The following is a 16037-nucleotide window of genomic DNA, read 5'->3' as shown; positions in this document are numbered from 1 at the left end:
ACGCAATTCAAGGCATACTGTTTCCTTGGCTTTTTTACGGGATAAGCGAGCAGACAGATCACCTGATATTACAAGTGTGTTGCCAGCCTTGTGTGGGTTAAGAATTTGAGGATAATTGGGGATTAGGGAGATCGAAGAGGAAGATAATTGGGCCTCAGGTAACCTCACTCACATGACGAAATACAACACAAGCGTTATTTCACGTCGGTTTTCTGTGAGGCCGCCCATAACTTCAACGTGTTTACTACTGTTGAGTGTGACAGTCAGCTGTATATTGGAACGTGAGTGAAAAATGCATGTGAGTGTACTAGTGCACAAAACAACACAATTGCTGCCGGTGCCTGCATTTTGTATGGGCTACACTAAATGAGTGCTGCACCCCACTTCAAATATGCACCGGGAAAGCTGTACTGAACTGAACTGGGTGTTATTTATAAACCGCCTTTTTTGTTTGTTTTTTTTTTTTGTTAGGTTTCACGTTTGTTTATCTTGTGGTAGGTGACGATGTGGTCACTGACTTAAAGGTTCTTAGTTAATTATAAAGTCAAACCGTAGGTATCTACGGTTTCCATACAGGTTCCATCCTCCACAGGTGAAAAGTGGGTGATAACATTGTTTTATATCTATGCATAGTTTTTTTTAAGGGTCAAAATCATCTAATGGCTTCTCCCGCCTTGGGTGAGGCGAGAGAGAGTGTCAGACAACTGACTAAAAACCACCTCGTTCCTACACCACCTTCAAGCCGGAGCCACGGTAACACGTTAGGCAGTTCACAGCTTCGGATACCTAGGCATAGGCCTAAGGTAATAAGATAGTTCCAAAGCCGTTTTTAATGTTTGGTTGTAACTTTTAAATGCTTCATTACTTTAAGTTTTATGGTAATAGGGATGATGACGGGGCATGAAAATTAAAAATCTATGTTGTCCGTCTGTTAGGTAATGAAAATATTAGACACGCATTTTTTTATTTTGTCATATAAGATTAAGATAATAAGATAAAACGAATCAAAGTTTAAGAGTGGGAGCTAACTACGTCACTATAGAGTATAAAACGTACTCTAAAGTGACGTCACGCGATATTTCAAATCGATATATCTTTGAAAGTATTTGTTTCCGTAAGAAAATAAAAAATACGTGTCTAATATTTTAAAATAATCTACAAGACGGACATTAAAATAAAAATTAGTCATCTACCCTATTATTTCAAGACACATTTTGTCTTATTATGTCTCTATTATTTTTTAACCCCCGACGCAAAAAGAGGGGTGTTATAAGTTTGACGTGTCTGTCTGTCTGTGGCATCATAACTCCCGAACGGATGCAGTGATTTAAATTTAGTTTTTTTCGTATGAAAGGGGACTTATGTGCGAGTGTTCTTAGACATGTTTGATGAAAATCGGTTGAGCCGTTTTAAAGTTATGGGCGGTGAAAGTGGGGAGATTAGCCGAAGGTCTGCAAATATACTGGGATGGGGTCTCAAATTAAACCGCACTGAAAGAAGATATTGAAAGATATTATTTTTTCGTACATATTAACAAAAATAAATAAATAATTAAAAAAATAAATAAATTAAAAATTTAATAACAAAAATATAAAATTTTTAATTTAACGTTTTATTATAAACAAAAAATCTTGCACCAATGTAATCTTTAGCCTACTTATTATAGAAACAAGAACTAGTAATTTATAAGTCAAAAAAAAAATAAAAGCGAATGAGCTAGACCTTAGATGTAAGAATCGAAATTATAGTAAGTATATGTAATATACTAAGCCTAACTTAACCTAACCTACCTATAAAAAGTATAAAATAAAAAATTAAATTAAAAATTTAAAAAACCCCCGACATAAAATCTTAATTTCCCTTTAAAAAGTAAAAAATAATAAAAGAAACTTAATCTTAAAGTACCTAAGAATGTACTAATAATTCTAAAAAAAAAATACGTCTCGTTGGGGGACCGCATGAATACGGACTGCACACCGCCGCCCGCGCCGCTATGTTTCTATTTTCTGCGTTATAGTTAAGTACTTAAACAGTAAGTAAGAAATAATTAGGAGCGGTCCCCCAACGCGACGTATTTTTTTTTAAATTATTAGTACATTCTTAGGTACTTTAAGATTAAGTTTCTTTTATTATTTTTTACTTTTTAAAGGGAAATAAAGTTTTTATGTCGGGGGTTTTTTAAATTTTTAATTTAATTTTTTCAAGTCAGATCTCTGTTTTTACAAAGCCATCGTTCAGTTTATTAGCGACCACCTTCTATCCGACATTTGGTTTAAGTTTCGAAGTAGGTCCCGTCATAGTTACAATCAGCTGACTTTAATCCCGTCTCGTGTCGTCTTGTCCCTCTGAGATGAGGGTCTGATACAGCCTACTTTGAACGAAGAGGATTTCGTTTCCTTGTCCCAGATTTTTTTTTAAAGTTCTCTAAAAAAAGTGTTTCATTGGACTTATGGGCGCGTGTGGGAAGATTGGTAATGAGTATCGCGTGATTTTCAGTATAGGTAACGAAATTCTATACTTCTTCTTAACATATTGAACGCCGTGGTGGTCACCGGTGACCGACGTTAGCGGAGGATTTACCTCCAATGGTTTTCTATTGGCAGTCAAAGACTTAATTATGGCGCTTGTGTGTACCTGTACCTCCTTATTTTTGGTCCTTTCGCAACACCTCATAATATTTAAGATTCTCCTGTCAAAAGTTGTTGTTACGTATTGGTGTTCAAATAGGTATATACTCTCGCGGAAGTAAAAGGCACGTATACGGATTTCATCTTTATTATTATCTTATATTCGATTCAAAATCATAAATACTTATTCCCGACCCAATACAAACGACCTATTCAAATCATATTCCTTCAAAAGGCCGTCAATGAAAAACAAATTACTAAAAGCTGACATTTCGAAATTATCCCGAACCTTCCTGAATCCTACTCGATTACCAAATCAATAGGGTCGTTATAAAATCGTTAGGTAATCGATCAAAAAAATCGAGATTTTCATATCGCGAGTCATTTGTCATTCGATCGCTCGAATAACTTCATTTCAATCGGAAATCGTTTTGACGAGTTTTTTATTTGAAGGCTTTGGGTCACGTCTCTTGGTCATTTGTGAGTTTTTGGCAATCCCGCCTTATTGGCTCAGGGCGCCATATTTTACGGATGAGTACTGCCATCTTTTGTGTGGACTTCGTTCAACAATTTATTTGTATTTCCCTTTTGTAGTTTTTATTCGCATCCTGATAACTAGCCTACAAGGAAACGTTGAACGTTTTTTGAAAATTATAACTTAATTTTGTTACTTTCAAATTGTGCCGTGCAATGAACTTTGTTTTTGGGCCTCTATTAAACAAGAAAGTTTGTTAAAATTTCCACATACATTGTGTTGGTGAACAGATGGATCACCTGATGGTAAGCAATTACCGACACCCTAGGACGCTCAAAACACCAGGGGTGTTAAAAGTGCGTTGCCGGCCTTTTGGGGGTTAGGAATTTAAGGATTGTTGGGGAATCAGGGATGGAAAAGATTGGGCAGGGAAGTAATTGGACCTCCTGTAACCTCACTCACACAGCAAAACACAACGTAAGCGTTGTTTCACGACGGTTTTCCGTGAGGCCATGGTATCACTCCGGTCAAGCCGGCTCATTCGCGCTTAAGCATGGATCTCCCACACTTAAAATGATTATTATGTAACCCTTTGATACTATTACATGAAATCAGAGTCAAAATAACAATTTATTAATTGTATAAATACGAGTAAAAGTCACGGCGAAATCGAATTACTTTCTCTCTGTAGAGTCGAATCGAATGAGAAACTTTGTTATACAATTACTGTACTCTTGTTACTGTTGCTGTATTTAATAGGATATGTATAGCTAGCCTGGATTCACCTGTGTTTGTAAGGGATTTTGTGTCAAGTTAAGATCTTATACGGCTCTTTTTTGAGTGGAATCATCATCAAAAATCATCCAATGACTTCTCCCGCCCTGGGTTAAGCGAGAGGGAGTGCCAGACTCTTATTGACTAAACATCACCCCGTATCTTCTCCTGTTTTTCGAACCGAAGCCCTGGCAATCCGCTAGGTAATCCGGAAGTCATCTTGTACAGCTAATGTACCTTTGCTTTAGACTTTGCGCAAATTATATTGACGTGTGGAATAATCAAGATCCTCCGTCCAAACTAGGTGATGAAACTAGGTTGATGAGCGATGAGCCGTTTGGACAGCCAAACGGCTCATTGTTGGAACTATTTTTTGGACGCTTATTCGTACAAACCTAGTCGTACAAACTAAAATTATGTCACTAACAACTGGGTAAATGTTAACGGCCTTACTTATAAAAATCCACTAATCAACAGCTAAGCAACTAATTAACTAATAACTCATTAACTCCTTAATTATCAATTAACTATTTCTTACTTATAAACACTATTTACACGTCACTTAACTAAGCAATGGTTAAATAACGTTTTTATTTTATACGCTGCCAATACCAAACGTAAAGCTACATTGTGATGGTAAAATTCCTGTTATCCAAAGAGAAATTAAAAAATCATAACGTCAAAATTCTAAATTGTGTCAAATATTGTCAAAAGAGTGGTAATTTCAAATTTTTTGGTGTTGTATAAATATACAGCGGTGTGGTGTTTTTGTTGTGTTAGTGATATAATGGAATTGAAATCCGCTAAGAAAAGGTCCCGATCTTCAAACTGGGATGAAGAAGAAAAGGTTATTGTCATATTAAAATTGTTACTTGTACTGTATCTATCTTGTTGCACCAAAATACCTGTCCAAATTGTACTAACTCTGAACTTTGTTATTTTCTTGCAGAGAATCTTAAGACAACTTATAATGGAGAAAATTGATATTATAGAAAAAAAAGACACTACTACAAATACCAACGCAAAGAAAAAAGCTGCTTGGCAGGAAATATTGTCTAGGTAGCATTGTTTTATTTTAATTCTTTCATTTCTTTCATTATCTCTACTACCAAAGTGGAAAGCACTCATGTTTATAAATGTTAACCTTTTTCAGTTTTAATAGCCTTAATAAAACGCCCAGGGATATGACACAAATTGTCACCCAGTGGCGTAATACAAAAGGCCTAGTTAAAACTAGAGAGTCGGAGTATCGGCGCGCCAGGCAGATGACTGGTGGAGGACCTCCACCACCATGTCCGCCACAAGAAGATCTCGAACTAATTCAGTCATTGCCTAATGAGTTTGTGATTGACAGTAATGTTTTTGATAGTGATAGCATATTTATTGAAACAATAAAACAGGTATGCATGTATAGTTTGATTTCATATTGTCGCATAGTATGATTTATTTATTTATACATTATAATAATTGTCTATTGCAGTCACAGTCAACAGCAACTGAAAAGATGATGTCAGAATCTGGGTTAGCTCCCACAGAAATAGCAATTATTGTAGATTCTGAGAAATCAACTCAGGTACTGTAATCCAACTATCAACTGAATGAAATCATTATAATAAAATATTCATTAATAACTATGCTCTCCTTTTTCAGTTATCTAATACTCCTGATGTGGAAGAAAATCCAATTTTATCAACACCACTAGCAGCAACAAAAGTAGAGAAACACACAATAAAAAGGGAATTATATAAGCCTAAACACAAACCTAAACAAAATAACAAGGTAACATCTTAATCACAGTACTTATGGTTATGTCTGATGGTTGCATGATTTTTTTCATAAATGACAAAACTGACTGTACTGAATAAATTATGTATGACGCTAGTAGTGGCAAATTTCACCAAAGTTGCCGCATTTAATAAGGATTATAAAATGGTATAGCACTTTGCACAATATTTCTTAAATTCGACACAAAAAAAGATTTTTCAACGAAACTCCATTTCGATGAATTTATTTGAACTTACTAAAAATTCTTCTAATGTACTCAAATCATACGTTATAACCTCGTATGCACTAGACAGCACTTTGCACGTTATTTGTTATCATCATGTTGAAAATTAGCGAGGATCTCTTGTCAAACAACATTGTCTGTTTACCCGTGATTTCGCTTACAGCTTTCGTCGGCAATATATTGTAACGTATGATTTGAGTACACTAGAAGAAATATTAGTAAGTTCAAATAAATTCATCGAAACGGAGTTTTGTTGTGTCGAATTTAAGAAATAATTTGCAAAGTGCTATACCATTTTATAATCCTTATTAAATGCGCCAACTTTGGTGAAATTTGCCATTACTAGCGCCATACATAATTTATTCAGTACAGTCACTTAAAGTAAGGTGAAAATTTTATTCAGAGTCTTTGGTTCCTCTAAAACTAACAATGTTTTCCAATCTAAAGCAGTTGGCTAAGAATTTATGATTCCATATTACTGGAGCACTATTCAGGTTAATGTAAGGAAGACTGCAGCCGAAAAAATTAAGATTTATAGCAACAAGAGTCAAAAGACTGGCACAGGTGTACTTTTTCGTGCATAACACATAAGTCACTGTAATTTAAAAACTGTAGGACTTAGATTTTTTTTTATATATTTCTGATAACAGTTGGAACCTTGCTGATCATCTGGTGCCCGTTGGACGTCGACTTCAGGGACACCCTGTATACATCTTATTGTTTCTTTTTCAGATTGCTGATAATTATGAGGAACAATTGTTCCTACTCACAAAAAAGTGCAAAGAAAATAAAGAAAAACGGGAGGATGAATTGCATAAGAAGAGAATGGCAATTTTGGACCTAGAACAAAAATATTGGGAAAAAAATTAAAAAATGTTTAAATAAAACTATATATTTGTATTTTAAAAGAAATTCTCAATAAAAATGTTTCTGGTTATGTGTGTCAAATTATTAGAGTCCTGTTCAATGGCCTCAGTGTCTTCATCACTGTCTGTGTAAGGGGTTTCATAACTTAAAGTGTCGTCAAATTCAATTGCTAAATTGTGCAATACTGCACATGCAACAATTGTCGTTTTAATCGTATTAAAAGACCCTCTCATTATTTCCAAAAGTATCCGAAACCTTGCCTTAAGTACACCAAAACATCTCTCAATTACGTTCCTGGTGCGAAAGTGGCTATAGTTGTACCGCCGTTCTGCTTCGTTGCGGGGTCTCAGTACTGGAGTCAGTAAATATGGGGTACAAGGGTATCCACCATCGCCTATAAGTTTTCCTTTAAATTCTCGTTCTTCAAATCTCCTTTTAATGGAACTCTCACGCCATATTCTTGCATCATGAGTACTACCCCTCCAGTGGCAAACTATATCACAGATCTTCAAATCTGCATTACACACCATTTGAGTATTAATAGAATAGTGTCCTTTACGGTTTATATAGTACTGACCAACATCTCCTCCAACTTTTCTTATTTTAATATGGGTGCAATCTATTGCACCGGTAATATGGGGAAACCCACAAATTGTTTCAAATTTCCGAATAGTTTCAGTCTCTTCTCTTAAATTTGAAGGCATTTTAATATAAATGGAACTTTTAGAAGCCAATGCAATAGCAACTCTTTTAGCAGTTCTTGATAAAGTCTGTTGGCTCATGCCATGAATTTCCGCACAGTCTTCTTGAATCTCATGGCGGCCCCAGTATCTTATAGCTGCCATTACTTGCAACTCCACAGGTATACTGCCGCCCCGGCTATCCATGGACAAGTCGTTTCTTAAGATATTTATAATTTTTACCATATTTTCTTTACTGAATCTGTAGCGATGCTTGAAGTCGCTTTCACTCAATTCCTCCATTGGGTTCGATCTTGAATTATATATTTTTACTCTCCTTCTTGAACCAATATTCCTGAAATTTCTTATTTCTTCTATCTCGTCACGGTATGTGCGTAATTCATTATCGTCGTCAAATATATCCATTTTTTAATATTTATCCACTTCACTTTCCTAAGTAGCGGAACAAAGCCCAGCAAACAGAACACAATTCAATGCGAAGTTTGCATGTGGTGTTATTGTTGAAATATACCACAGCTGTGACTTATACGAATTTCGGACGCCATTTTGGTAATTAAGGTCTTTAAACAAGGGTTCGTCACTGATTAAGTTGACAGCTATTTAAGCAGTCGCTAAGACATTAATTAGCGTTAATCATCGTTTATGAGTTAAAATATTTTTTAATACGTAGTTTAACTGTGTCTTAACTTTAGTGATTATAAGTAAGGCCGTTTTATTATACTGTAGGAATGCGGAATAATTCCTAAAGCGGAATAAATCTGAGTAAGTGCTACAGCGGAATAAAAACTAAATATTTACCCAGTTGTTACTTTGTTAGTCACATAATTTTAGTTTGGTTCGGTTGTAAGTGTATCCCGGATTTTTAGCAAAGTAATGCCTGATTCTAGAATAGATTCAGGCATTCCTTTGCTTTAGCAATAAAATTATGTGATGCAAAATTTCACTTGATTGGCGAAGTTTAGATTTTCGGAATGTCTCAAATATGTAAAACATGTAACACATTTAAAAAAAAAACTGCGTATTTTATTACTTTTGGTAATTTCTAACACGAAGCCAAGAAAAATAATGTAAAACTCAGGACAATGCCATTGCAGACAACATACATTTAATTAAAATCTTCTAACACGGGCTCCTTAAGCCGAGTACAGACAAACAAAGTATCTTACAACTTATATCACAGAGCGACTGACATTTAGAGAGTTATTCTGAAAGATCAGACTGTGTCATCTAAGCCTTATTTTGTGTACCGTTTTAATTTGTCTTGTTAGGACTTTTATATAGTCTGTGCCGTATAATGATGTTAAGATATTAAAGCTTTTCTTCCTTTTGTCTTGAAGTTAGATGAATATAATATTCTAAACGTTATTATGAGAATGCCATGTGGTGAAGGAAAGTATAATAAAATACATATTTTGTCACCACTCTTATTATTTTCGCGGGTGTTGCAAGAGCCAACACAAGGACTCAGATACTCAGAACCGACTACACATTTTGACACACACTACTTATGCACTCTTTTGATAAAAATAGAACCTTATCAAATTCACCTAAACAAGCACCGCTCCAACCAGCAACTAATTTGTAATTTTTTGAACTTTAAATAGTATGTCGTAAAATTTATTTCACATCGTTAATACAAAAAAGTCGACGAGGGGTCGCCAGCGCGCTGTCTTCTTGTGTCTTAGTTATCACCAGCTTCTTGGCTTGAACTTGAGCGGGCCACGAGCTTACTGCTCACCGACAGCGAGGCGGGCGGTGGCAAGCCGCCTGCCAGGCGCAAGTGATGCATCGCCCACCGCGCGTTTTCAGCGACTGTCGGCGCGCCGTAAGCACGCTGGTAGCTAGCGGTAGCCACAATTGCAAGTCGGAGCCGGTGCTTGTTACTTAACAAGCTTAAGATCATAGTTACAGACGATTTGGTTTTACATTGACAATATACACCGGCCATCAAGAAAAAAAAGACAATATACACCACCACTGTCTTCTTCTTTGAGGATTAAAATGTGTTTTGTGTTTTTACACATGCATTTCTATCTACCCCAAATATAAGGCGTAATCTTACATTATCAAATAAAATGCATGGTTAGTCTGACGATCCATTTTACCATCCCATAACCATTTCATTCAATACCATTATGAATTCGTCCAACCACAATGTGGCTCACAGCTTTTTGCTGACGAAATGCCATTTAATCTATTACCCATAGTAATTTAATGCTCATAGTATAATTTTATTTAGCGTAAAACATATTTTATTTTTATTGTAATGCAGTTATGGTTTACCTCAATTTGGCAACTACCAATCTTAATGCTGAAGGCATAAGGATGAAAATTCAAAGTGTGTACAGAGGGATTTGAGTTATAAATCGGGCAAATAATAAAATTAGTCGTAATTTGGTCAACAACAACAACGTCACGCTTTTTATCCCCGAAGGGGTAGGCAGAGGTGCACATTACGACACGTAATGCTGCTATACAATGTACACCCAATTTTTACCATTCGTTTTAAAAGTCCCTTGTGTCCACACACACAGGGACACATAGGGGTAAGCCTATTGCCATATACTGGGTACAATTCCATACTACGTGCAACTACTGAGATTTTTTTCGAAAATCTGAAAAAAGGACAGCAGTACTTTGTACGACCCGGGAATTGAATCCGAGACCCTTTGTCCGGCAGTCGCACTTGCAACCACTCGACCAACGAGGCAGTCCAGAGGGATTTGAGTTATAAATCGGGCAAATACCAAAATTAGTCGTAATTCTAGATAATACCAGTCCAAACAGCAAGCTAGTCTGAAATACTAGAGCAAAATACAGCCAAACTCATCAAAATAAACTTAACGTAATGTAATGTTAACCCACAAACACTTCACTTAAACCCACACTAGTTGAATTCACAAATAAATAAAACAAATGACAGTGCAAAGCTTAGCTAAGGCGAGGCGTAAACGTGGACACTTTTAAATGGGGAGTCAGACACAAACTTGCAATGAATAATGTTGATTTAAAAAAAGCTAAAGCATTTATTTCAACTTAACCTAGTCTAGAATAGTCTGACAGTCTGTCCGTCAGTGAAACTAGTTGCTCGTTCTAAAGTATTGAAAAAACGTATCAGAGAAATTGTAAACATGCACTTTTTTATAAGAATAACGAATGGAGTTTCTTACTTGTTCTTCTCCATTTGAAGTTACACTTTGGAACGAGCAACTGGGTTTAATGACCGACAAACTAACAGACTATTATTTATATCTTTATTTGTTGACATTTCAATAATTCCTATTTATAATTAAAATCGGAATAAACGATTTGACGTTGAAAAGAAAAATAAAATAAATAATTAAAGATTTGAATGGAGAACAGCGAGCAAGAAACTCCATCATCACTCTTTTAAAAATCGTTTCTTTATAACCAGTGAAGTCATCAACTCATGACCCAACGGGGTTGGCATATTCTAAGAATAAAAGCTCCTAAAATAAAACATTCAAAAATAAAATCATCAACCTGTCTGTGCATATTTGCATAATTGTGTCTAGTTGCTTCAACTTAACACACAGTCAATATCGATCAAAAAGCGTGCAGTATCGATAACTGAAAACAAAAAGTATCTACGTTTGTGCAGCGCCTACACCGCTGATCGTAAAGCTGTAGAGTAACCAAAATAATGTAACATTTGTCGGATACTAGGCTTCCATCGTACAATGTACTAGGGTGACCAAACGACGCAACAGCGTATATTAATTAGCCGAATCGGTACACGTCAAAGCGTTGATTAGAAATGGCTGCAATCGAATCGACTATTCGAATACATTAAAGTAGTTACGTAGTTACAGGGCAGCATTCGAATGATTGAAGAATCGAGTTGGATTTAGTTGGTTTAGTTTTTAAGTAATGTTGTTTTGGTACGGCTAATGGTTGCTTTGTTTTATGTTTTTGTTATCAATAACCCATTTAAGTTCACTGCTAGAAACAGTACCTTTCTGTGTTTTAATATTTTACTATAAAACATTTTACTATAAAACCCCTAAAATTGAATATTTCTTTATGTTTATATTAAGTTCTTTGATTCTAATAAAGTTTTGTCGTTTTTCGATGAATTTTGGAAAATGGCAGGCTAATGTAGGTGATAAAGTAGCTATATAATTTTGTGTGTAGTGGTAAAGTAGTACCTATACTATACACTCACAGGCACATTTAACCGCCCACCTTGATTTTCTTGATTTTCTCATACACTACTTAAATCTGGGTAAGTTTGATATTTTTTTAAAAACTAGACATATTATGTTAATTAAATACTGCGAAGTAATGTTAAAATCCGCATTTATTCATCACTTTAATTTAAAAAAAGCATTTTTAGAGATTTCTGTAGAAAACTCTTGTTTTACAATATTTGTTATTTTTCAGTTTCTGGGCTCATTTATTGGTTTTTAGTACTGGGTGTTACCTCTTCTGGCTCTAATGACTTCTTGCAGTCGGTTTGCAACGCCATCAATGACATCTTGGATGTCTGATTGAGGGATGTTGTGCCACTCCTCAACTGCAGCAATCTTGAGCTCCCCAATCGTCGTTGGTGCGGCAACCTTTGCTCGAACTCATCTTTTAAGGTTGTCCCAGATGTGTTCAATTGGATTGAGCCCAGGACTGCGTGCTGGCCACGGTAATATTCGTATACCGACCTCGTCCAGGTACTGGGTCACTGTTCTAGCGCCATAACTTCGTGCATTAACGTGCATTAATTGAAAATTTTCACGAATAAATGGTGCAAATGTCACGACATGGTCTTGAAGACCCTCTTCCTGATCCCTGTGTGCAATAACACTACCCCTATCAAACCCTACAAGATCGGTACGAGCGTCGTAATTGATGCCGCCTCAAATCATTATTGAACCTCCCTGATAACCACAGTTTCCAATATCGTACACGAGGCAAACTCTCATTTAGTCATCTGTACACTCGCTGACGCCCATCTGGACCTCATAGGGCTATTCAGCTTTCGTCTGAAAACAGAACGTCATTCCATTGGTCTGTGGACCAGTTTGCGTATTCTCGCGCAAATTAAAGTCGCGCTCTACGGTTCTGTGGGAGCAATTCTGGGGCACGTGCTGGACGAAACGCAGTTAGGTTCCTCTCTGCTCACCGTCTGCTCACTTACGCTGACATATCTCACTTCAAATAGGCGAGTTCTAACCTCAGGAGCTGTGGTAAAGCGATTTCTCAATACATTGTTCACAATGAAACGATCGTCCCGAGCCGATGTGCATCAATGACGGTCTTGTCCCGGTCTCCGCGTGTAGGAACCCGTCTCCCAAAAGCGTGTGATAGCATCCCGCACAGTGATTCGAGGTACACCAAGCATCCGAGCATTGTGACGTTGGCTGTACCCAGCATCGGCAAAAGCTACGGCTCTTGCAGCTCCAGTTGCATCCAGTGGCACTTTTATTCGATTACAATAATCAAGGGGGTGTAGTAAGTTAAGCAAAATGTAATCACACCAAAAAGAGCAGGATAACCAGGTTAAAACTCACACTAACCCGATCGCTGAGAATGTAAAATTTCGACTAAGTTACAAAAATGCATCTGAATGCAGGAACTTCTAAAAAAAACAAGGGTCAAGTGTTTAATTTATTGCCAAAGTAGCCACTTGAAACATAACAGCCATCGGGATAAACATTCCTTATCGCAAACTAACGCGGTGACGTATTTCTAAGGTGGGCGGTTAAATGTGCCTGTGAGTGTATAATATGGCTCATCAGGTAAAAAGTATTTAGTCATAAGTAATGAGGAATTTTGTATAGTAATACAAAATTACTCGCAAGAAATTAAAAATGCATTCAAACCCGCTACGAAAACGTATCGGAAAACAATCGAACACTCGATCGATTAATCAGACAATCGTCGGACACTACTCTCATTCGATATTAGTGTTTGAAATCGGTTCGTTTTGCGGTCACTATACTGTGACCATCATTTGGTTGTCCGCCAGATTCGTATTTTCGGACTGTTCGTGCGTAATGAACGGAATCGTGGACTCCCTAGTGTTGTACTATTTACGTCATTACTTGAAGCGTTTATTGTACATAGATGGCGGGAGATAAACTGTGAAATTGATTTTCAACTATATTCGTTTTGTAGTAAAGTCGAAAATGTGTTGCATTTTGTTGGATTGGGGTAGGTTGATGTGCTGTTCGTGCATTGTTTTAATGATATAATAATTGCTGTCAGTTCGATGCCGTTTATTGCATACGTGGGTGCAAAATGTGACGCGTTTCCTCATTGATTGTTGTAAAGCTGTTAACTAGTGTTCTGATGTAATTATACCGTATAGTACAGTGTTAACAATAATAATTTTATAAGGCCTTATACAGTATGAGAGTTTTTTCGGTCGAGTGCAAACATGTACTCTAGCAATATGACTATCAAAGAAGCCTCGAGTTTGGTTTGCGGATCAGGTAAAGTGTTATTGGATTTTTTCGGAATATAGAATTTTTTGAATGATCTATGTTACTTATATTAAGAAAGTTCTTTGGTCATTATGAGCTCACACATACATACACATTTTGCGCGGTGTTGTTGGGTGGTCACCCAATGCAAAATTGGCTAATGAATTATTTGTCTCATCCATAAAATGGATCACAAAATCGTAATGGACATTCACGCATGTAACAACCTAACTAATGACTCCAATAGCAATAATAATACATTTTACTCAACCCATTAGTCCCACACTACAACACACAATACATATACAATAACCCACAAAATAGTAAATTCACATTACACACAAAAGTACACTCGTGACGAAAATAATTTCCAACTTTAATTTATTATTATGAAACCACAAACAGAAAATGAAATTAAAATTTTACACAACCTTTTTTCAAAAAAAAAAAAAATGTTAAGAACCACAACAATTCGAACGGACAAATTTCACAGGCCACAATTAAGTAGAAACGGTCCGGAAAACATCAGTCAACCGGCCTCGGAACGGACACGGCCCGGATAACCGGGGAGTCCGCCGGATAACACGGCGAGAACGGATAATTTACCGCCCCGGTTCAAGCTCCTGTTGTCTTTTGAGCCGCGACCGTTACCTTGTAATTTTGTTCTCCTATTTTGAGTGTGTGTGTGATTAAAAAAAGGTTATTATGTAATTTTAAACTAGTGGTTTAAATGAGTGATTACGGAAGAGTAGGGTACACGAGTCACCATTCCTATTCATCATGTGGGTATGTACGGCGTTATCATGAAGCAAGGATAGAGAGGAGATGCCATAATGTGCTTGTGCGTTGTGACACAAAAAAATCGGCATTGCCCAATATTATAAGAAATAAAAAACTAAAAAACCCGACTGCGTTTCTTTATAATATTAAAATGAAAAAACCCTAAAACAAGAAAGTAATCGTAAAATTTAAGCAGTCGGGACCCATTCTAGAAAGCTAGCCGTATGTGCCCTCACAAAGTCTTTATATTTAGAATGGGTCCCGACTGCTTAAATTTTACGATTACTTTCTTGTTTTAGGGTTTTTTCATTTTAATATTATAAAGAAACGCAGTCGGGTTTTTTAGTTTTTTAAATTACTTTTTTTATTTATTTATTTTTAGTTTTATTTTTTTTTCATTTTGATATATCTAGTGTCACTCTGACAGTAAATACGAATCAAACGACCCCTATAAAGCGGAAATCCATCGAGTCGTTCAGGCTAGAGAGTGAGCAATATTCGAATTTGGCGCCAAAAATCCGCCATTTTGTTTTTTTATTATTTTTATACATCCAGTGTCACTCTCAAAGTAAATACGAATCTAACGACACCTCTCAAGTCAAAATCCGTCAAGCCGTTTAGGCTAGAGAGTGAGAAATATTCGAATTTGGCGCTAAATCCGCCATTTTGTTTTTTTATTAGTTTTGATATATCCAGTGTCACTCTCACAGTAAATACGAATCTAACGACACCTCTCAAGTCAAAATCCATCAAGCCGTTTAGGCTGCAGAGCGTGAACAATTATACAACCAAACAATTATACATACATACATACATACATACATACATACATACATACATACATACATACACTCGAAAAACATAACCCTCCTTCTGGCGCAGTCGGGTAAAAAGGTGTAGATAGGTGATAAGCGCCCAGAAAATGGCACAATAAAATATGGACAGATGGCAACTTTTCGTGGTATGGGACCGCGAACTACCCAGCGGGTAGTTTTTAGTCAGTAAGAATCAGACACTCTCCCTTGCTTCGCCAAAGGCAGCATAAGTCATTAGATGATTTTCTTCTCTTGAAAAAAGTTTATGGAGGTTATAGCAAACCCTATAACTTAGGCCTATTCCCTACATTGGACTATCTGGGATTCTTCAAAAACCTTTGTCTTAAATTCATCCGAACTCGATCAGTGCTATAGATAATGAAAGATTAACATTACAGACAAACAGAAACGATAAATCCTGTTATGTTCTGCAAAAATTAATGGCCTGACGTAGCTATTATCTTAATGGTCACGTTTCTAATCCAATATCTATATTGATACATTAATCAAAAGATATCAAACTAATTCATCCTATGTTAAACATATTAAT

General features: G+C 36.3%; 2 protein-coding genes across 2 annotated transcripts; one reads left to right on the top strand and one right to left on the bottom strand.

The window, feature by feature from the left end:
- Window positions 1-4316: 4316 nt before the first annotated feature.
- Window positions 4317-6754, top strand: LOC118270101 (uncharacterized). Its single transcript, XM_050698232.1, has 5 exons — window positions 4317-4935; window positions 5030-5276; window positions 5357-5449; window positions 5527-5655; window positions 6617-6754. The coding sequence occupies exons 1-5, from the start codon at window positions 4664-4666 to the stop codon at window positions 6752-6754; spliced, it is 879 nt and encodes a 292-aa protein (XP_050554189.1). The 5' UTR covers window positions 4317-4663.
- A 6-nt stretch (window positions 6755-6760) lies between these two features.
- On the bottom strand, window positions 6761-8163 carry LOC126911396 (putative nuclease HARBI1). Its single transcript, XM_050698441.1, has one exon. It carries the CDS (start codon window positions 7855-7857, stop codon window positions 6787-6789), a length of 1071 nt encoding a protein of 356 aa, XP_050554398.1. The 5' UTR covers window positions 7858-8163; the 3' UTR covers window positions 6761-6786.
- Between the last annotated feature and the right edge of the window lie 7874 nt (window positions 8164-16037).

This window comes from Spodoptera frugiperda, chromosome 14 (assembly GCF_023101765.2).
Source record: "Spodoptera frugiperda isolate SF20-4 chromosome 14, AGI-APGP_CSIRO_Sfru_2.0, whole genome shotgun sequence".
Classification (NCBI taxonomy): Eukaryota; Metazoa; Arthropoda; class Insecta; order Lepidoptera; family Noctuidae; genus Spodoptera; species Spodoptera frugiperda.
The sequence above is the reverse complement of the archived record's forward strand: the minus strand, read 5'-3'. Positions and strand labels throughout refer to the sequence as shown.

What these genes read in the sequence shown, in the direction of transcription:
- LOC126911396 (XM_050698441.1), bottom strand. Translation starts at nt 7,857, where the DNA reads ATGGATATATTTGACGACGATAATGAATTACGCACATACCGTGACGAG.
- LOC118270101 (XM_050698232.1), top strand. Translation starts at nt 4,664, where the DNA reads ATGGAATTGAAATCCGCTAAGAAAAGGTCCCGATCTTCAAACTGGGAT. An exon ending in TTATTGAAACAATAAAACAG is followed by an intron (nt 5,277 to 5,356) that starts GTATGCATGTAT and finishes TGTCTATTGCAG; the next exon opens with TCACAGTCAACAGCAACTGA. An exon ending in ATTCTGAGAAATCAACTCAG is followed by an intron (nt 5,450 to 5,526) that starts GTACTGTAATCC and finishes CTCCTTTTTCAG; the next exon opens with TTATCTAATACTCCTGATGT.